The following is a 22937-nucleotide window of genomic DNA, read 5'->3' on the forward strand; positions in this document are numbered from 1 at the left end:
CAGCCGTCTTTTGTAAAAGTAACACAAACGACCCTCAAGCTAAACCCGGAAAACACGATTTTCTGTGGTGAGGTTATCGACAGGTTAATGGAATATCTAAAAACTAAAGCCGCCAAAAGAAAATTTGTCACATTTTGTGCGTCCGGTGATTTGATGGTCCCCCTGCCAGGTTTGGCGTCTTCCTCTTTATGACATAGCAAAGCCACTTTTCTTGCAATTTCCACATCAACTACATGGTCTTACCAAATTAACATTTTCCTTTTTTTTGTTGGGACGTGTTTGATGGTATCCAAAACTTCGAGGTGATTTGAAATTAGTGTTACTGAGAAATCTACTGTTCAAGCAAACAATGAATTTTAGTATAATAGATTTCATATTCACAAAGGTATGTGGTCTGACAAAGAAGAGGGCGGTGCTGACATTCATATAGATCTCAAATTAATCACCTTAGACCTTTCATTTTAGGAGATAAAATACAGCATTGATAAAGGCAATGAAAATGTGTGTGAACAGTAAAACGTATTGACGTTAAATCAATAAAAGATTCTACCCACCTTTTACGGCCTTGCAAGAATCTACTTCTCTTTTTAACGCATGGGTTTAAAATGCACTACAAGGAGCTCCCAAACTAATTTACATGGATATCCATTTTAATTTCTATAAATTAAAACAAAAAACTTTAAGGCAGGGGACATTGGCAAAACAATGTTTTACCAAAAGCATGTTTTGTGATAACCTAATTTTTTTAACTAGTTTTTAGAACCTGAAGCATGTGTTTGGGTAACAAGAAAAGGTCCAGATTTTTTTTTGTAAATAAGCGATCAGGTTAATGAACACTAATTTTTTCACAAACCCGATTACGACCATCAATCAAACCTCCAAAACAATGTTTAAGGTTGTTATTCAAATCTACCTTCAGGGCCCATTCAAGGAGAGAAACAATATTCAGGGAGAGAAACAATATGTTATTGTCTCATGTTGCATGAATTTACCTCACTCTTTAGAGCAGATGCATGAAACAATAGCATAATGTTATTGGTTCCAAACATTCCCTAACGGGTCGTTTGGCAATTGAAATAATTTGTAAAAATTCCATGAACATGCCTTTAAAATAGATTCATAAAATGCTATTTCTTGTGTTCTATGAATTTGCCTTGTTTTTTTGGGTCGATTCATAAAATACTTGTAAAGTGTTCCAATTGTCAAATCACTTCTTGTGTTACAGGTAAAACTGAGTTTAGGGGCAAAATAATCCTTTAAAATTCAGTTTTAAGCTTGTCTTATTGATGTCAAAACTCATTTTTCATGAAAGACAAGAAAAACATACTCCTTCCTCAAGTTTTTATCTTGTCATTCATTTAAAAACTACCTAGAAAATCATTTTTTTACATAACCTAGTTTTGAGTCATTCAAATGGACTTACAACCCAATTCTATGTTAAAATAATAGCAACAACTAAAATGGCAGTAATACCTAAACTGAACTTGGGTAGCTTTAATGGTAGTGGCAGTGCTACCTGTACAACAATGGATTGTTTGAACTCTAAAAGTAAACAAACGAATATACATTACTGGTTATTGATTATTATTATTATGTTTAGGTCAAACAACCAATTGGGACTCATTGAATTAAGAGAATGAAAGGATATTATTAATGGCGGGTATCTCTCTCCTGAGCTGGGAATTTAGCTTTTCCTCAACATTGTTTCAGTTGCCTGATATTAATATTATAAAAGAGACAACTGACCTATTGCAATTATACAAGGAATTTTCGCTGTTTATAAGAAGCTGGCGATGGCTGGCTGTGACAGTATGTCGCCATAGTTCCATGGACGAAACCTATAAGTTATTGCTCTTGTAGTGCTTCACTAATAAAACATGCTAATATCATTTCTCCTTTTGCCATTAGCTTACTGCATAATCAAAAAAATGACTTTATAGATGATATAAACCATTACCTCATATGAAATGGAAACTGGCATCTCTACTAATCAGAGTCGTCGGAATTTCAGCACGGTGGTTAAAAACTCACAAAGTTTTTCCAAGTTTCTCTTTTTATATAACGAAGGAAACCATCAATGCAAGGCCAAGCGGAGCTACTTTTGATAAGAAGATTAATGTATCAATGCGATCTAAAAAGATTATGTGCTTCTTTCAGAAAACGTAGTGCATGTCACTATGGATATTATTTTACAGAATCAAAACATTATTTCTCTTGGAACAAGAACATGGTGTTTGTTAACATGTGTTTTAAGAACATGTACTATAAGACTACGTGTTTTTCATATCAAATGACCTGGTTTGATATATTTAATCGCACAAAATTAATCTCTAAGGGGCCATTTAGCTAATGGAATAGTTACTTACCGTTCCATAAACCTGCCTTTAAGAATTAGGACGGATTCATGGAATACTAGAACCTAGTGTTCAATCTAGTGTTTCACGAATCTTTCTCAATTCTTGGGGCATCAACGATATGTAAGTGTTTCATTAGCCAAACGACCCCAAATTGTGGATGTAAACTCATTTGGTGCTGCTTGTCTATTGCATCTTTGTCAAGGAAATAGTTCTCCTCCTTGCAATGCATAAAAAGTGTTGCATTATTATATTTTGCAAACGGGTAAGGAAGGGTGGCGTTAGGAACCAAGATTTATTTTTCTGTTTGTTTGTTTGTTTTTCATTTTAGCATTTGGGCTGTTTGGGAAGGGCATCATCAATTTCAACCACTCAAATTTATTGTGATGCAGACCAATTAAATACTTATAATAATCACTTTACAGTAGGCAGGTCACATAAAAACTTAAAAGAGGCATATAAAACTGGAAGGAATATCAATAGAAGGATAATAAAAGTACATTTGTGTTTGTGCAAACAAGTGTGGCTGTTCCTTTTAATTAGTATATTGGTCGACCTTCATTACCATACATGGAAAGTGAGCAATCCCCTAAACCCTGATGTGATATTGTGTAAACCAAGTTTAGTGCTAATAAAAATATGGAACTAGTAATTAGGAACACGTTTTTGAGGTTATGTTAGAGAGAGAGAGAGCTTGTTTAGGACTTCAACCAAACTTGACTTGATCATCCTTTGTAATTCTCTTCGGATACGAACTCAAACCCTAACTTTTAGAGCCAAATTTGGATCTAGAACTAACAAATAGGAACAAGTTTTTGAGGTTCCTTTTGTGTGTGTGTGTGTGTGTGAGAGAGAGAGAGAGAGAGAGAATAGAGTGATGGCTTAGGACTTCAACCAAATTTGGATCCAACCGGCATCATGTAATACGGTCGTTTCCATGTTGAATCTGATTCAGACATGAAACTTGGATTGGAATCAGAATACAAGAGCTCAGACGTGCAAATTAAAGTAGCGCTAGAGCTACTGCTGCGACTGTTTGATTGTGAGGCAAAACCTGCGCCGCTCAAGATATCAGCTGTAACCCAAGTTTTAAAACGTCATTAGTCGAAAGTGATTAGCTAATGCCTGTGATTAGAAAACTGGAAACTGCCAATCTCTAGATATGGCAGCTAACACGTGAAAAAAGTGGATGCCATGACTGCTTTGAATGTGAAATATACAGGAAATGTAATGCATATACCAACTTTATGAATGTTTGTTTCACCAAACAACCATCTCTGTTCTATTCTGCCCTTAATTGGTATAGTATAGCTGGTCGGCATGAGTATCATGTTGATGATACATCCATTGTTCTATTATATTATATGCTACTCGTCTATACTGTAAATTGTAGCATGCACGTCACTTGAGTTAAAGAGGACATCGTAGGACCACTAAGGTTCCAAAGCAACTGTAGACCCCGAGAGTGTGGAGAATGAGGCAAGAGTGGCTTTGCCTCTCCCGAACTGCGAAATCTGACCTGCTTTAATCCCCATCATTTCAGTATATATTTGGTTCAAATGACGGTGGAGATATTATGAATCTTATCAAAGAAAAAAAATCTGTTCGGTTGTATTTCAATTTTATGATATAAATCTATTTTTGGAATTGAGAGCACCAAATCTTCCTCAAAAACATGTTACCCTAAAAATGCCTTAGTATTTGCCAGAGTATTGGTCATTTTTTTTCGCTTTGCTAACCTGATTACTTGCCAAACCCTACTCATGAAATTAATAAATTATGTTTTGTGCGTCCTATTTCATAGATATAATGTGCATTATGCATTCTTTTTTATTGAAAAACAAGTTTCAAATAACGAAACCCGAGGGGTAGCACACTAGATGGCAAGGTGGAAGGTACAAAAGGGGATCAAAGTTCGAAAATGCGGCCGTTGCCCCATCCATGTGTGCTCCGTTCCTGGACGCCACAAGGGTCCTAGAGCAAGCTCTGTGCCCCGGGGGTGGTTAAGTGGCTTCTCTTAGAGGCTGTGGAAAAAAGAAGATCCACTCAGCTTAACGAAAAAAAAAAAAGTTTCAAATAACCTAGTTTTCATACATATACGGTGACTTTAGTCCCTTCAAACGCAAACTGCTCACATTTTATGTTCCAACTACAATATTTAAAACGTTGATCTCAATCAAACAAATATTCAATATGCATGCATGGTATGGTTACAACAGTAGAACCTTTAGTTTCAGCTCATATCGAAAGCAGATCCATATTATACATACACACATATATAGAAACTGAGAGGTGCTGCACATTTAGATTCTAAACAAATGAATGACATTTTCAATCCTTGATTTTTTTCCACAGGTAGACAAGTAAGAGAAAAACAAAGAGAAAGAAGCAATCATCTTCGTCGGTTAGTATTAGTTTACTTCGTTTCTCCTTGTTTTTAACTCAATTGTCGATTTAGAAAAGATCAAAGATTGAGATTATTTTTTTATCTCTTTATGTTTTATATATATATATATATATATATATATATATATAGAGAGAGAGAGAGAGAGAGAGAGAGGGAGGTAAGGTTGATTCTTCAACTGGTATGCCAGCCCAGACTCTTCCGGTTGTCGGCAAGCAAAACCAAAATAAATGCACGGGATTGGCGTGTGTGGAAGACCAGCGCCCCTGTTTTTAAGCATCATCTTGTCTCCTCCTCAGTTGCGTTACTCACCACCTTCGAATTAAACCCTCGCGTTGCAAACGATACATATATTTATGGCCTTGTCTGCCGACCACACTCCTTTCCACCACAGTTGTGAAATCAAATCTTCAAACTAAAATTAAGCAGAAGAACCACACTTCACTATGAACACTAATTTCTCGCGATGCATTGACGTTTGAGTTTGTGACATCTCTCTTATTTGAAGTCCATGATAAATTTTATTTTTATTCAACCACGTGAACAGTTTGCCCTGCTTATTTTTACTTTCGACTTACGATAGAACCTAAAATTCATATCAATTTTCTCACACTACGAAACAAACATAAGAAGCTAAATCTCACCAATTCTCAAGAATTTCCTTCAAGAAGCAGAAAATGTCGGCCAAGGGGGCAGTAGCTCAAATAAAAGCTTGAGTTTTTTTATAAATAGGGGAAATTAATGAGCTGGAATGTGAATTTGGGTTTGGAACAGAGGCTGCTGCACCTATGATCCGGTATCCAAGCTGGTCTGGCTTGACCGACCAAGCCCTTTCACGTGGGCTCGAGCCCAGACCCATCCGATTAGCCAATGCCTTTGATCTTCTTTTTCTAAACTTGCAATCATATTACACTTCAACTCCCTCAAGAAAACATGATTTGCAGAAACAACCGCAACTTCATCTTCTTACTCCATGCCATTCAAAATCTTCCTTTTTATTATTATTAAACTTGGCAGACTAGAACCTAAAAAATATCACCGGGGACAGGACCTACAGCCCCAATCCCAGCACATGCTATAAGGTCTAAAAAACTCGATTCGAACCATGAATAAAACCATGGTGGAATTGGAACCATGAATCGATTCATTTTACTAGGACTTCTAGCTAGAATCTGTCTTAATGGTACCAACTAACAAGCAAGATGAAGCTTAGAAAATCTTGGTTGAGAGGCATTAGCTATAAAATTTAAAATTTTTAAAAAACAAAGAAAAATCTTTAAAGTATCAATATTTAAATGTGGATTTTTTGTGAGTCCGTGTGGACAGTTAGCTTGCCTCTAGTACTAATAAGAGCGTCGTTATCAGATCAGTTCATATACGAGACCAGTTATGGAGGTTTGAAACAAAGGTTCGGGTCAATCCTGACCTACGGAGTGTGGCCGATCGTCCCAAAAACTTAAGGTGGCCACTGGTAAATATTCCTAAGCTTGGGTTCCATTCGAGAATTATGCCAAAACACAAGGCCCTTCTCCCGCTTCCACTAAAAAAAAAAAAAAAAAACTTCTCTTTTTTTTTTTCCGTCCCTCGTGCTGACCGTACGGTCCCACACCGGCTTAGCTGGCGGCAGCAGGAGTACAGCTGGCGTCCGTACTCGGCCCGATACGCCAGCTACCGTCGCCGTTTGGGCGAGAGTTTTTGTCGAGAACTGTAGCCGCGAACGGGAGGGGGAGTTGGTGGGCCGACGACCTAAATTACCGGAGAGCCCTCCCTCTCAATTAGATCCCACAAGTTTGTCCTCCACTTAAATAATGAAAAGGAAAACCCTCCTCGGTTCGGTTCGGTTCGGTTGGACTAAAATGGATTTCTTTCTTAGAACCTGCTGGTAGTGGGGGAAGAAGTATGGTCTTTTTTTATAATAGAGAATCTTTAATAGTGCCGCCATTTTGGTTCTCATTTTTTAAACCGAACCATCAATTTCCGTAGAGATTATAAACGCTAAAATGATTTGATACAAGGTGACATCAGAGACGATGGACAATGACAATGATCTTTTCTCTCTCTCTCTTTTTTTTTTTAATACTACCTAGAGTGAGAGAGATTATGATCTAAAATTAGAACTGAGCTGCCACAAGTTTGTCACTGTCAAGGCTATTTTGGCACTTTTTTTCCCTTGCTCATAAGATATCCGCGACTGCATAAGATCCGCCACTGCTTCGAGTTTTGAGTGAACTTGTGGTATATATGTCAAATAAAGTTATCAAATGATCGGACTCTCTCATCAGGCTACCAACCTAACTAACAATGCTATACACTCGCTTAAATACCCGATTCTATGACTAATCTCTAATTTCACCGTTCACTTAGTTTAAGTTTGATGTAGCCACCACATAATTTTGAAAACAGTCTTAATATAATTTAATGAAGTTTTTGATGAACAGGCGTAAGTAGTGGCCTAAACGAGACCTGATGATTCATTGTTAAATCAAGCAAAAAAAAAGCCAGAAATGGCAAATAAATCAGCGTCGGTATTGCCAAATGGCCGTTCACATTTACGTCGCTGAAGCAGAGACCCCACGACGACTGTTGAAGAAGGAAAAAAAAGGAAAATAACGAAGAAAAATAAAGTGGGTATTTAAGAGAAAGAGAGAGGGATGATTTGGTCAAAGGAAAGGAAAATGCAAGAGGGGAGAAAAGAACACGTAAGAAGGAAAAAGGAAGAGAGAGGAGAGTGAGAGAGGGACACATTAAATGCATACCCGCCCGCCTCACTGCCTCCTGTCCCCGACTCTCCCTCTCTCTATCTTTCCTTCCATTCTGGTTCTCTTTCTTTTTGATGATAACAGCATAGCAGCAGAGCGGGAGAGAGAGAGAGCAGTTCACTGTGGGGATTTCTGTTATTTGGTTCCTGTTTCTGTGGCTTTCTGATTCGTTGAAGCATTTCGTCGAGCACTTCTCTTTTCAAAGGGCCGTGGCACTCGATCTGGTTGTCTGAATCGCATGGTTGGCTTGGTTTTCGACGAGTGGCGGATCGTGGGGATCATTGGGATGATGTGTTTATAGCGTTGAAGGGTGGACTAGCTCTCTCTTTGGGTTGAAGGCTCGGTCGCTCGTTTTGCTCCGGGGTTCTCGTTTCAGTTGTTGATGGGAAAGGTGGGGCTGGGAGTGGCGGCGGGGTGCGCGTTGGTGTCGTGCACGCTGGCGGCCATCCTGGTGAGCAGGCGGCTGAAGAGCAGGGCGAGATGGAATAGGGCGGTCAGCGTGCTGAGGGAGTTCGAGGACGAATGCTCGACGTCCATTGGACGGTTGAGGCAGGTGGTCGACGCCATGGCCGTCGAGATGCATGCTGGTTTGGCATCCGAGGGTGGTAGCAAGCTGAAGATGCTTCTTACCTTTGTGGATACTCTCCCCAGCGGGTCTGTGGAACCACTAGCCTCTCTCTCACTCACTCTCCCTCTCCCTCTCTCTTTCTCTCTCTCTGTCTGTCTCTGCTTTGCTTTTAGCAGCTTGATGCTGATAGCTTTCGGGATTCCTTTAGGAGCGTTGCTTCAGATTTAAGCTTTGGTTGTGCGTCGTATTTTTGTTCTTTCGTTTGTTTCCCATAGGTGTTTTGTAAAAGAGGGGGACATTTGTTTTTCACAATGGCCTTTTGCTATATATACGTTCGTTCTATGGTTTCTAATTAGTTTTTTGTCGGTTAGTCGTTTGAGAAATGGTCTAACTGAGATATTTATCTGTCGCAAAAGGAAAAAAAAAAGCAAAAGACTGTTAGCAGGATAATTTGGTGCGCTGTAGGTTCTTTAAGCACGATCTTTTCTGGACTTGAGATGTTGAATAGACGGCTGGTTCTATTGGTTTACATTCTCTTCTATTGAATATGGATTCCTTCAGTAATTAGTCGCATGTTGGTGTTTCCTTGTGGGTGAATGCCGGTAGATCGCGTAACTCTTGGTTCTCTCTTTGTTTCAGCCACGAGAAGGGAATCTATTACGCATTAGATTTAGGAGGAACTAATTTCAGGGTGCTAAGGGTCCAGCTCTCGGGAAAAAGGCAAAGAATTATAGACCATCACGTGGAGAAACAGGCGATTCCCCCTCATATAATGACTGGTACAAGTGAGGTAGCTGAATGGTTCTTTTCTTGCAGTTTGGAAAATATTGAAGGATATGATCTTCTTCCATTAATCGAATTACTTTTGTACGCTAATGAATTTCTCCATCCGTTTCATTCGTGGTCTTGAGCCTTTTTCTGGTCTCTTTCCATTGTTGCAGGCTCTTTTTGATTACCTTGCTTCTATCTTAAAGCAGTTTGTTGAAAAGGAAGAGGGTTATCAGCCGTCTCCCGGCACAAAGGCACTTGGCTTTACGTTTTCATTCCCCATGAAGCAGACCTCTGTTTCTTCAGGTGTGCTTGTGAAGTGGACAAAGGGTTTTGCAATTCATGACATGGTTAGTGTATGCTTGATTTCGGATGACAAGCTAAAATAATTTCAGCCACGTATATTTCATAGAGCACTCAGCATCCAATTCGTCTGGTCGCTTGGTGCTCTTAATTTGTTCCATTTGAATGTTCTCTACGTTATATAATTCACCAAGCAAGATAAGAATGTTGTACACTTGCTAGAATTATTTTCTTTTATAAGGATGGAAAAACAATAGGTTGGACCAAATTCAGGTACAAATTTGAGGACGGTAGGGAGCCATCTTTCCCCAGGCTTCTTGACAATGGCAATTTCCGTTTCTGGCTTATAGGGTTAACCATCCACGGAACCTCTTGTGCACATTAACTATCCTTCTCATATGATTACCTTGATTCGTCTGGAGTACTTGTTATGCTACTGAGCTATCCAGAAATTTTTGTTTTTGATGGGGTAATTTTATCTAAGCCTGACTTGTGTTTTTTCCTGAAATAATTTTAATGACTTGAAGTTGGAAAGTGCAAGAAAGTCACTTTTTAGTGCTGGAGCCAGCTCCTCCATGAGTATTCGTTAGGTTGTGTCATAATGGAACATGTAATATCTATATGGTTTGTCTATTATTCTATTGATCTCCTGGCTCATGTTCGTATCTCATAGTTTGGTAACTTCAAGCACTGAACTCAACTGATGAGATAGCTAATCATATCTACTATTTATACTTAGACCAGCCTACCGGTTTATTACTTTATTTCAAACATGTTACATGAGGGCATATTCCATCTTCCTGCAAGTTGATATGTTTCTGCATTGTGTCTACTTTGTATTTGACTGTTTTCTCCAATAGTGATTAACATCGTGAACAGATTTTAACCACAATCTGGGCTTGTCTATGAACACTCAAAGCAATCTACCCATGTTTTCTTCTTCTTTTTGTTCATGAAAAACATTATATTTTTGCACTGTCTTATATGATATGATTTAGTTTCCAAAAGACGAAACAATCCTTGGCTTGCTTGGGGCATTGAGTTTTATTTTCTATTATATGATTGTTATTGTTTTTATTGTTGTTGTGGTGGTGAGGTGTGTGTTTTTCTTGAGCAGTTTATCTATATATTTTAATTTCCTATTCACTAAAGTGCTTTCAGATGCTTTTTTTTTTTTGTAAATTATTTGTCTTTTCCTGAGAAGCTGTTGCTGCAATAAAGTTATCTTCTGTGCAGCCTCAGGATGGTGCTGCCTTTAGGATAATTTTTTTCAGCAATTTTAGGGTTTGGACATGATTTAATAAAAAAAAATTGTCACTGTTCTGCATACCTAATGTTGAAAGGGATTGTTCTAACGAAATGCATATAATGATGTCTCATTATTTTACACTGTAATGCTATTGTGTGTCTTTCAGTTAATGGGGTTCTGTTTCTCTTGACTTCCTTTCCTGGGCCCAAACGTACATCAATTTGTCTTGTGTATCAGTACAGTTCTTTTTTTTGTGGGAACATGTACATTGTGTTTGTAACTTTGCATGGTACTTTTTGACTCATTTAACCAAGTTAATTGCGAAATAGGACTTATAGCCTTTTTTTTGGCTATTGATTTGGGATGGTAGGATTTAAACCTATCGGTAGCAAGAGAAGAACCCTTTACAGCTTTACTTAGTGCTTGGCCACACTCCATTTATGCTTTTATTCCACACAAAGATGTTAAAACGTGTATAAGGTTTGGGTCATGACGTCTGGATCTGGATTCAGATTCAGATGTGTCTGGATCTGGATTCAGATTCAGATTCAGATGTCATATTAGGTGTTTCCTTTTTAATGTTATGTTTTCTCATTAATGGCATGGCTGTAATATTCTTTGTTTTTAATAGGACTTAGTCCATGGTGTAAAAGATTGATTTTATAATATGATCTTAGGGTTCATCGGACAGTTACTGCTGCTGCCGTCCCTATCCTTTGACACTTTTCTTCTCTTTATTTCTTGTTTTTCTGTGCATAAGTTTTTGGTGGATGACACAAGAATCTGATATTACAAAATCTTAGATGGTATTAGAGCCAGGTTGCAGGGTGTTTACCAGAGTATGCTCAAAGAGATCTAAGTTGTCTTTTTACTCAAGAAATCCCTCTTTTTCTGACGATTATCTGATCTGTCATCTTCCCTGTCTTCTTATTTCTATTCTTTGTGATCTCTCATCATTCTTTTCTTCCTGTTACTGTTTCTTTTGATATTCCTTTTGATCTATGCTCTTATTGATGCTGTATAGTCCTCTCTTTAGTCTGTATTCTCTTCTCTCTGCAAGTGTTTGAGATCTGCCCATAAGCCTGACCATTCTCAGTAGGCCAACGTCCCTTTTGCCTAGTCAGTTCCTTATAAATTAGTAACAACAGTATTATACCACTCTTTATCATCACTGGCTGATGATTTCATTCTTCTATCTACTTTATAGTTCTCTATTCTCCTCCATATTTGGCATCCAATTTTGTCCATCTGTCAGCCTTGCGTAGGTTACAAAAACAGGTTACCATCTTTTGCGCTTTTCTAGCAGGCCTCTCACGCCACCACCCCCACCCACCAAAAAAAAAAGGGTGCAGGTTCACAGAAAGCCCTCTTCTCTTTGCCCCCACTTCTAGCAGGTTTATCCCCTTCAGCAAAAAAAAAAAAAAAAAGCTTTTGCTTTTTGCTTATATTAGCTTACCTTGTTTGAAGGGGGTTGATAGGGGCTCATACTGTTTTAATGCTGATTAGAGGTCTCCTTCATATTAGTCTTTCTTTCTTATTTGTTTTTTAATTTTTCTACTCTTGTTTTTGTTCTTCCCTTGTCAATGGATTCCTCTACGCATTTTGGTCTGTCAGCCAACTTCTTGAATCAACTAGTCACTGACAAGCTCACACATTCTAATTTCTTGACCTGTAAGAGACAAATCCTTCCATTTGTACGGAGTCAAGATCTCGATGAGCATCTTGATGGTTCCGCTCCTGCACCACCGAAGGTTATGTACATGAATCTAAGGATGAGAAAGGTGCCACATGTTCCAAGTTCACAAAAAATCCAGAATATACATCTTGGAGAAAACGTGACCAATCTTTGGTTGTGCCTACATCACTTCGGCACTATCTCAAGAAGTATTGGTTACTCTTTTAGATGATTACACTGCAGCAGAGCTATGGACTCATTTATCTCAGAATTATTCTAGGATATCAGAGGCACAAGTTCTATTTTTGAAGAAAGAATTTCAAAATTTGAAGAAGGGTTCGATGTCAGTCATGGAGTATATTGGTCACATGAAGGTCATCACTGATCAGTTGGCAGTCATTGGTAGTGCTATTTCAGATAAGGACAAAGTCCAACAGCTTATAAATGACTTAGGAACTGATTTTGACATGCTTACTATAGCACTGCAGGTCTTCCGCAACTGCCTACTTTTGAAGAACTACATGCAAAGCTTCTTCATCACGAGAATATCATGAAGCATAGAGCAGAAGAGAAAGATTCAACCGGTTTTCATTCGGTGCTTGCTATAGAGAGGTAGGTAGGTTATGGACGAGGGAATGGAGGACATCAAGGAGGCAAGGGGCAGAGGTCTTTTTGGACATGGAGGACGAGACATTTTGCCTACATCCATCATTCCAGGGAGCTCTACTACAGAAAATCAAAAGCGAATCCCCACATGCTTCCAATGCAATAAACATGTGAAAGCTGATTGTTGGTTTAACCCACAAAATAAAGGAAAAATGCATAAGCCTGAAAATAGACCAGCTTACTCTCAGGGAACGAGGATACCACCAGGAGATGTACGTCAGGTCTTATTGTCAATCCTATCATCACAAATGACGTTCAAGTAGAATGAGCAAGGACATTGGTATGTTGATTCAAGGGCAGCCTCTCATGTGACAGGCTATGCGGGTAAATTATCTAACCTATCCCCTTAGCTTGTGAAAGGTAGTATAGTTACAGGCGATGGATCTCATCACTCCATCAGTCATATTGGCAATGCACAAAGTCACATGTCAAAATCGTCTCTTCCTTTGTCCAATGTGCTTCTTGCTCCTAACATTTAAAAGAATATTGTGTCTGTTACTAAACTTGTTGATGATATGCATTCAACCGTCGAATTTACTCCTCATTCTGTCTATGGTAAGGATCTTCAAACGAAGGAGATGTTGGCTGAGGAGGAACGACATAGAGACATGTATGTCTTCAAGGAGAACCCAATCACCTCTTCAGTTTCTTTGGTCCTTATTCTTTAATTGGAGCCATCAAACCTTCTTCAGAGTCGTCAAAGTTTTCCAGTTCAAATTTGTTGAGTGTTTCTAGCTATTGTAATAAGTCAGGACTCTGGCACAGTCGTTTGGGTCATTGTAGTAGAAGTTTTGTTGAAAGTCTTGTTTGTATCAATCTTATTCCAGAGTCTAGTTTGTCACCTCCTTCAGAGTCTAAGAAGTGCTCGAGTTGTAAACTCTATAAGAGTCATGTTCTTCCATTTCATATTATTAATAGAAGAGCTTCGAGGCCTTTTGAAATTGTTTGCTCTGACATTTGGGGATCCACTCCTATTCCTTCTTTATCTGGAAGCCGATATTATGTCATTTTCGTTGATTCATATTCTCGCTATAGTTGGATATATTTCATGAAACGTAAACATGAAGTATTTCAAATATTTTGGAATTTTCATTCTATGGTTAAAACCATTTGTTGACGTTGAGGCAGTTTTTTGAATATTAAAGAACCTGACAGTTCTTTAATTATTTTCAATAACTTTTTGGGTTACTATATAATTATGTTATGTACTCTAATTCTCCCTTAAGTAAGGGTTAGGGTAAGTGATCAATGGAACTTTTGACGTGTTTCTTCTCTTTCTCTCACAACAACGCCATTGACGGGTTAGGGTGTGTATGTTATGTGCATATTGATTCATCTTTGAGAAATAAGTTTCAGGACAAGGTGGCAAAGTGCAGATTTTTTCCAAACGTATTAGAACCTGTCACATGAGTGCGGGTGCTGGCGCGGCGTATCCCAAAAAATTTGGGTGCGAGGGTGCGGCGATGGTGTATATATATATCATATTTATTTTATATATATACATGTATGTATTCATAATGTACATAATTTTAGCTTGTTTCTTAGCTTAATCTATCATTCTTTTTACTTTTATTACTGTACATAAAAAAAGAAAGGGGTAGAGAGAAGAAAGAAAAAGAATAGAAAATATTTTGAACATGCATAAGAAAGGATGCGGTTGGAGTGCGTGTCAGAGCTGCGCCCGTGTGACAGATTAGAACCTCCAGAAATGTTGTTTTTGATGAATCGGAATTTGGCATGGACGTGTCAAATCAAATGCAACCCAGGATAGTGGAGATATATGATCCATAGTTGAGTCATGTCAATCCACCATTCATTCATACTCGAACAGTAGTGAAGGTTTAAGTAACCATCAGACCGATGAAGAACATCCTACTAAGCGCTTTTCTAGATAAGTATATATGTCAGAAGAGGCATAGAAAAGGGGTTGAGTAGTCTAGAGGTAACCACTACTAAACATGCGCGGAGATCGGCTCGTATTCGGCATCCAATTCAACGATGGGTGAGTCATGATACATTTTCTCTTGATTTTCAACTATTTATGTCTCAACTCACAAAACAAGATGAGCCACTCTCTCTCAATCAAGCTGTCAAATCACGACATTGTATTGAAGCTATGAATGATGGAATGGAAGGTCTTCATGAGTGTCAAACTTGGGATGTGGTACCACGACCGGAAGGAAGGAATGTTGTTGGTTCCAAGTGGGTTTATTAAAATAAAATATAAACCCGATGGGAGAATTGAAAGATATGAGACACGTTTCGTTGCTCAGGGTTTCATGCAACAATATGGCGAAAATTATGATGAAACTTTCAGTCTGGTGGTTAAAATGTAGCTCTTGATCGAGGATGGGCACTGAGTGAGATGGATGTTAAGAATGCATTTTTGCATGGAGATTCGATGATAGAAGTTTATATGGAACAACACCCAGGATGTGTAGAAAAAGATCCTTCCACTTGGGTGTGCAAATTGAAAAGGTCTTTGTATGGGTTAAACTTTAAAGTAAAGCAAGCATCTCCTTCTTGGTTTGAGAGTTTTTCTTTACATATTCAAGGTTTTGGTTTTAGAAGATGTTCATTGGATCATTCCTTATCTGTCTACCAAAAGAAAGGTATCACAACTCTTCTCCTCATATATGTGGATGATATTGTTATAACAGAGAGTTCAAATGAGCTTCTTTCTTGTTTTTCTATGCATAATAAGTCTTCGGTGGATGACACAGTAATCTGATATTACAAAATCATAGAAAATATGCATTAGGTGTTAGTCAATTTCAGCACATTGTGTATGGAAGAAAAAGTTGTTGCTGAGATTTTACGTGTGTAGATCTGGATTAAAACTAACAAGTATCTGCTCAAATTAAGATAATTAAGACATTAAGTGAATGTATGACTATGTATAATTCAATTTGACAATTTAAGAATTTTTGGTTGGTTAATTCAAAGGAGGGACCTTTTCCCCTTCCTCTTTGAAATTTTCCGTTGTATCAAATCAATATTCTATAAAAATGATGTTATTCTGAGAATAAACTATTTGATTATATTTAAGATATTGACACGGTTTCTATTGTTTTGCATCTGTTTTCCCTTAAATTTCTGATGTTGAGAAACATTTCTTAAGGATGCTTAGCTGTGTAGTTGTATTGTGTTTCTCTTATATATTTGCTTGAGTTGTACCATATACTTGTAGCTTACTACCTGTATTTGGTTGCTTTTGGCATTTAGTTTCCTTTTTCCTTGTTTTGGTTTAGTGAAACTTAAACTCTTCCTACTTCAGTTTTATACTTTGAGGACCAGAGTCCCTTAACCTTCCATCATGTTAGGTGGTCAAAGCAAGACAGCTGCAGAGGCATTGTAGAAGAAAATATTGGGAAAGAAAAGGAAATCAACACAACTGAGAGGCTAAATTGCGTTGTCAAGGAAAATGTGCAGGCATGTGATGTTCCATACATTGTGGAACCATTGCACTGGGCATTTAGATTTGCTATACTAAGCAAATTTAGCTAGCACCTTATGTTCCTTATATGGAATCTCCTTCCATGGAGCGTGCAGTAGGCAGCTGAAGGGTTAATTGATTGATCATATGATTAATTAACTCAGGGTCATGGTTGATGTGCATATTTCAATAAAATTATGCAAGTTTTCAAGATTGCTATTTCTATGGGTGGTCTTGAAATTTTTAATGATTTTGAGTTTCAAGGCTATATGGAGCCTACAAACGAGCAATAGAATCAAGGCTTCACCCTTTTTGGTTTTTGTTTTCCATTTGGTTGCTTTTGAAAATAGAAATTTTATCACGTTAAAGTGTTTGAGGTTTAGTTTTTGTATGTCGTACTTTGGCAAGCTACCACCAACACAGAGCATTCGTTTAATCAGTTTCACTTAGTTGTTGACTGCTTTGGGTACTATTTTTGAAGATTTCTGTTTTTGAAATTAATCGTCGCAAAACAAGTTTTGAATAGCCGGTTTTATGTCCTTATTGTATATGCATCAAGGGGAAGTGATTTAGCTGGATATTGGTGTGAGGATACTCCTACAACAGGTGGAAAGTCGAGGCCAGAGACTATTTCTGTTAATACTTTATACTGCTAAGCACATTGTAAATGTCTTGTAGGTGTCCATATCACTAAGTATCTCCTAATCCTAATGACTTCTGTGTAGCTATCCTAGGATCTGATTGTGGTGTTTCGTGTCAGTAATCTTCAATGGAGTGGAGGAAAAGTGGTCTCTGTAGGGGCTTTGGCTACAATGTATTGGCTCAGTCAAGTAATTCTGAAGAATGTGACCTTGTGGATTTTGTGTATGATTGTTAGGCTGCTAGTTATTGTCTCCGAATCCTAGGGAATTACTTTTCTGGTCTGATGGAACTGTAATATGTTTACTTGGGTTTAGATGGCCATATTTTGATCAACATTGCTAGTACGCTAACTTAGTTACATGGTTGGGTTAGTATTGTGGAGAAAGAGATCGATCATCTTCAAATATTTTGCTGCATTTTCTTTTGGACTACTGATTCATCTCATTTATCTTGCCTTCTATGAGGCATGTGACTGAGTTTTAAAATCTTAAAGTGTGTAGTAATAGTATCCTTTCTTTTAGCCGTCCATTATATCATCTGATTATTATTCACGCAAGCCCTAATTATGCATGCTGACATACAAATTGCTCTTCATGCTTTCATCTCCCGGGATTTGTTTAGATGCTTCTGAGAAGTTCATGGTGAGAAAATTTAAGATCTTACTTAGACTTTTGTGCAACCCAGGTAGTGAATATTGGTTGCCTCTGCTTCCATTGGAAGATCCTTTTCCACCAGAGTAAGTTTATAATGCCTGGGGCTTCTATTACTATTTTCTAACTATTCCAACTAATATAGGTATCTATGTGTATGCTGGTTGGATTATTGTCTTCTAGTAATACTTCCTCATGGTATTTGTTGATGGTGAAGTACTTTGTAAGCATTCAGAATCCATAATTTTCGCGTATTTTGTGGGCCCTAACATGTCCAACTATAGTAGATTGAGCTATATCAAAACGGATTCTTGTGGCCTTTAGCTGGTCTTCAATTTTGCTTGTATTCAGAGATTGGGCGTTTTGCTTTTGTGGCAGTTCTTGATTGGGTGGTTTCTTTCAGTTATTATTCATAAAATTTCTGTATTTTGGACCTGTGTCAGTAGAAACACTAAGGTTTCCATATGTGAAGTTTTGCATGTGAAGTTCATAGTAATCTTGTTTGTGGTACTCTGATTGTTCAGTTACTTCTATGAGGTATTATTCCTCTTCTGTTGCTATGAGATGGTGGCACTGTCTATCCCATGTTCTTCATAGTGGGTACATGGGCAGCAGTAGATATCTGGTGCACTATGTGTCAGTGTTACAAGCCAGCACTTCCTGCAACGTTTGCATTTTAGGTGTTCTATCTTTATTGTTACCAGTACGCATTCTTTGTAGTCTGCATGCAACTTCCCAATCCCATAACTTTTGTTCTATTTCTAATGTGTGTGAACTATGAGATGGACAATTGTTCCCTGCAAGCGGAAGCTGACTAGAGATATGTAGCAGGGCTATAGTATAAGACATATTCTGAAGGGTACTTCTAGGCAAAGTATATGGGAGTCAGGACTCAGGAGTGATTTGTGTGTCTTTATGGTCCATAGCAGACATAGCAGATCACTGAACCTTCTTTCTGTCTTGGTCGTCCTGTTTTCCTTAGATTTTGCTGCTTAAGCATCATTTACAGTTATTGAGTCATCATGGATGAATTCAGAGGGAATTATTGAGCAACAAAAGTCTATTGTCCATGCTGAGACAGGCATGAAAATGTGAATTTAGAAGTTGCACCAATTATTTCTTTGTGTGGTTTTGTTTTATATCCAAATGCCTTCTGATAGTTTCTTTAGTGTTATGCTCCGTGGGATTAAAAAAGAAAAGAAATTTTGGTGAAAGTATATGGTCTTGTTACTGTTAAGTAATTTTCTAAAGTTAATCTGAGTGAAGTGCTGAAGTTGCTTTAAGCAGTAAAAAGATTACCATGTAGCATGTACTTTAAGCATGAACTATATTCTTGACTTGTGTTTGTGGGTTGTGGTTGATCTTGTAGGTGCCGTATTGTGAAAATTCCTGCATAATTTGCATGTACAGGTTGTTTAATCTTATCTGATACCTAGTTTAGGTGTCTAATAAGTTGTTTTTACCTTAATATTGGATATGCAAATTTTGCTGTTCAGTGGATGTTTAAAGTGGTTGCAAGCTTTTGGGTGTTTTTCCCATCCTGTTCAATGGAAATTTCTAGTTTTCTTAGGCAGATAAAGCAACCACTCCTTTCATTTTCTTCTTTGTCGAATTCTTGAGTTCCTTCAACTGTTTCATTTTTTTTTCTGCTGATGGACGAGAAGAGTATTTATCTTAGCCTGAAAGTGGATGCCAAAAAGTTTAGGCACCTTTCTTGCAATAACTACTCAAGAAGTTCACAAGTGCATTCCATGGTGGAATATGTTTCTTTGAATGTTCAAATTCAATAGAGATTTATCCCATGCTACTTATTCATCACCCATTATTGTGCTGTACTTGGGAGCTGACTTTGCTGACTTGCTTTTCTTTAATAGTTCATTCAGATGTGATCTTTCATGTTTAGTCGATGATTGATACTAGAAGACTAGAGATCCCAAACCTAACAGCATAAGCCATAACAACTTTAGACCATGTGACAAACACAGATACATTGACAGAAATGCACTGACATGTTCCTTGACAGCTTATTTTCTTGGTGAACTTGATGAAAAATTAAAATTCTACTTTTCAAAATTTGTTTCTGTGAACATTGTTATTAATTTGTTTTGGAGATCGTTAGCTGACAATATTGTTCAATGCATCCGGTCTACTTTTCAGGATGGAAAAGATGTTGCAGGATGCTTACAAGAAGCCATGGCTAGAGTGGGGCTAGATATGACTGTGGTGGCATTGGTATGAGCACATATGTGCATTCTTGGTTCCTGCTCATTTGCTTTAATAAGTCACAAGGAAACTGTGACTTATGCATGATTATCTTGTCATCTCTGGTCACTTGTGTTCAACGATCATTTCACTTTATGTCCATCTTTCTGGTAGGATTTGGGATCTTGAGTTAGTGTAAACTCGGATCTGAACAATTCAATTTTGGGTTATGGACCCAAGTAACATGAAATGGTTTCCTGGTTTCGGCTGTGAGGCATCTTGTTTCTTGTCCGTGTTTGTCCTCTGCATGATGTCCTCTGCATGATGATGTAGCTTCCTGGCTGTTACGATTTTTCTGCAAACACATAGTAGGCCTATTTTTGCAGACTGATTCTCAAGACTTGTTACTGGATAGTCATGGGAAAGTTTTCCACTTCATCAAACTAGATTAGACTGCATATTGATTAATATCTTGTCTGGAGAAGTGCATCAAATATTTTACCGTTTGAAGTGTTGGCTTTTCTATCTGAGGTTGACTAGCTAGATGATTTATAATGGTATTTGATGCCACTGTTTTTAGTGGAAAGAGCATGGCCAGGCTGCGTTGATCCATTATGTTCTTGAAATGACTAGTATATGCTTGATCCGCTGTCCTGGATGATCTGCAGCCTTGTCTTCAATTTCATTCACCTAACTTAATTACCTGTTGAGTCTTTGTCTTTGCACCAATGCTGTATACAACTGTACTGTGGTCAACCAATTGATTTTTTGATTTTTGTTGGCCTCAAAATGCCAGCATTGCTATACCAAGCTTGATTCCCCTCCTAACCCTTCAGTCATTCCTTTAAATATTAGGTAAATGACACTGTTGGAACACTTGCGCTTGGGCACTATCATGATGATGATACCGTTGCAGCAATTATCATTGGAACTGGGACCAATGCTTGTTATGTTGAACGCACAGATGCTATCACAAAATGTCAAGGGCTCCTTTCTAACTCTGGGAGCATGGTATTTATTCTTGCTATCATGGACTTGAACCTTCTTTCATAAACTTTTTATCATTATGCACAAATTGCTGACTATGACTGGTCAGGTTGTCAATGTGGAATGGGGTAATTTTTGGTCATCTCATCTTCCAAGAACTTCGTATGACAAAGCTTTAGATGATGAAAGTCCAAACCCAGCTGAGCAGGCAAGGCTAATTAAGTCAATTGAGGACGGTTGTTTCTGTTATCCTTTATTATCTTAACAAAGGATGAGATCTTTAATCTTTTTAATGTTGATTCTTCAGGGATTTGAGAAGATGATATCTGGAATGTATTTGGGTGATATAGTGAGAAGGGTGATCCTAAGAATGGCACAGGACTCTGATCTCTTTGCTGGTGTTGATTCTAGACTAAATATGGCTTTCTCTTTGAGGTACGTTACTTTCAATCAATTACTTAGTTCTGTTCTACTGAAACTGATTTGGTACTTAGATGATGTTCTAGAACTAATTTGCTAATCTAGGATCAAGGATGAGTCATGAAAGTTTGTAGACCCATCTATGTGTTTTAGTACCCGCTACCATCAGACGTTTCAAAATCAGTTCTAAATCTATTCTATTTGCTAGTTTTGTGAATAGCTATGCCTTTTAAACTTACAATCTCTTGCTTTACTGGAATGGTAAAGCTTTCCTACATGCATGAGCCACTTATTTCAACCCTGTGCTATCATGCAAGTTTACAGCTACTATGAATCTTGTACTGAAGAGTATGAACATTCTTATCCTCTTCATGACGTGGCCTTTCCATGAGCATGATTGTCTCGTCTTGCATATTTAATCTCAATTGTGCTGAAGCTTAGTGTTCAAGGTACTTATTTGCTGAAATACTTTTAGGCTAAATGGATAGTCACGTATTTTTTGTTGTTAGTTTCATCAGTGTAATAGTTTTGGTAAATGGATGCTACAAAGTTCTAAACGTGCTTAAGCTGCTTATTCGTTTCCGCCACACTGATTTTCAGGACTCCCTTAATGTCTGCAATGCATGAAGATGATTCTCCAGACTTAAGAGAAGTTGCAAGAATAATGAAAGAATGCCTTGGGGTATGGGAAGCTCTTTCTCTGCGTATTTGGCTTTTCGAGAACTTTAAGTTTGAGGCTTCATTTTCTTTGTTCAGGTTTCTGATATCCCTCTGAAGATTCGTAGACTTATTGTGCGAGTATGTGATATAGTGACACAAAGAGCAGCCCGATTAGCAGCTGCCGGAATCGTGGGAATCTTGAGGAAAATTGGCAGAGATGGAAGCGGCGGTGTTGGTAGCAGAATGAAGGGCGAAGGTTATAGCAGAACAAGGAGAAGAAGCGTTATTTCAGTGGAAGGTGGTCTGTACGAGAGTTATTCAACGTTTAGAGAATACATGCATTCTGCAGTTGCTGAGTTATTAGGGGAGGATGTGTCCCAACATGTTGTTCTCAGGCTATCGGAGGATGGCTCCGGATTAGGGGCTGCACTTCTCGCTGCTGCGCATGCTCCGTCCTTATGTTAATAGTCATTAATGGTCGTTAATACAAGTCTCTCTATCTCTCTCACATGTAAATATAGATATTATTATTATTTTATATAAGGGCAAGTGTGCGAGTCATGTATGTTATGTTAATTATTTCCTCAATTGATTACATATTTTTTTAGTGTAAATGATCATTTTTTATTGTTGGAAATCTAATCGCAGCCAAATAATTTAACCAGCAGGGGCAGAGCTGACTATACGGATTTTTTACGTTTGGTACCCTTTGGTGAAAATCTCAGTGGAATTCTGCCCGATCTTGATGAGATCAAGTTCTCCGGTTGGTCTTCTGGCGCTGGAGTGGTTGGAGACATGATGGTGAAGTGGGGAATATATTTCCAAAAATGGCGGCACCATCAGCCACAGACTGTCTCCAGCGTGGCGGCCCTCCCTGTTATACTGTCTCTGTACTTCCTGCTTGAGCTGTCTGTGTCAAGTCATCTTTAGTACTGGGGCTTTTCACACTTTTTATAACATCTGTTGCTCAGTCCTCTGAAAAGGCGAATGTATTTCTTTGAAGTCTTGTTTTCTTGGAACGGGTAGTAAAAGAGCAGTTCATGCGAGAGAGAGAAGCCAAGTGTTTTTCACCACCTTGTAAATTCCTCAAACACTCTAGGCTGGGGGTCAACGGAGCAGTTCATGCGAGAGAGAGAAGCCACGTGTTTTTCACCACTCTGTAAGTTCCTCAAACACACTAGGCCTGGGAATGGA

General features: G+C 38.2%; 1 protein-coding gene across 2 annotated transcripts; it reads left to right on the forward strand.

Annotated features, from left to right (window-relative positions):
* The first annotated feature begins 7498 nt into the window (after window positions 1-7498).
* LOC116264647 (hexokinase-3-like) lies at window positions 7499-22319 on the forward strand. 2 transcript variants are annotated; one of them, XM_031644984.2, is made up of 9 exons: window positions 7499-8171; window positions 8725-8875; window positions 9027-9203; window positions 19632-19706; window positions 20532-20687; window positions 20773-20871; window positions 20971-21098; window positions 21684-21765; window positions 21840-22319. In XM_031644984.2, the coding sequence occupies exons 1-9, from the start codon at window positions 7900-7902 to the stop codon at window positions 22206-22208; spliced, it is 1509 nt and encodes a 502-aa protein (XP_031500844.1). In that variant the 5' UTR covers window positions 7499-7899; the 3' UTR covers window positions 22209-22319. The 2 variants fall into 2 exon arrangements, with proteins under 2 accessions (XP_031500844.1, XP_049931586.1); XM_050075629.1 differs by having other exon boundaries at window positions 21895-22029.
* The last annotated feature ends 618 nt before the right edge of the window (window positions 22320-22937 follow it).

Source organism: Nymphaea colorata, chromosome 1 (assembly GCF_008831285.2).
Source record: "Nymphaea colorata isolate Beijing-Zhang1983 chromosome 1, ASM883128v2, whole genome shotgun sequence".
Taxonomy (NCBI): Eukaryota; Viridiplantae; Streptophyta; class Magnoliopsida; order Nymphaeales; family Nymphaeaceae; genus Nymphaea; species Nymphaea colorata.

Coding starts and splice junctions, on each gene's coding strand:
- LOC116264647 (XM_031644984.2), top strand. CDS start 7,900: ATGGGAAAGGTGGGGCTGGGAGTGGCGGCGGGGTGCGCGTTGGTGTCG. Junction 8,876..9,026: donor TAATGACTGGTACAAGTGAG/GTAGCTGAATGG, acceptor CCATTGTTGCAG/GCTCTTTTTGATTACCTTGC. Junction 21,766..21,839: donor TAATGAAAGAATGCCTTGGG/GTATGGGAAGCT, acceptor TTCTTTGTTCAG/GTTTCTGATATCCCTCTGAA.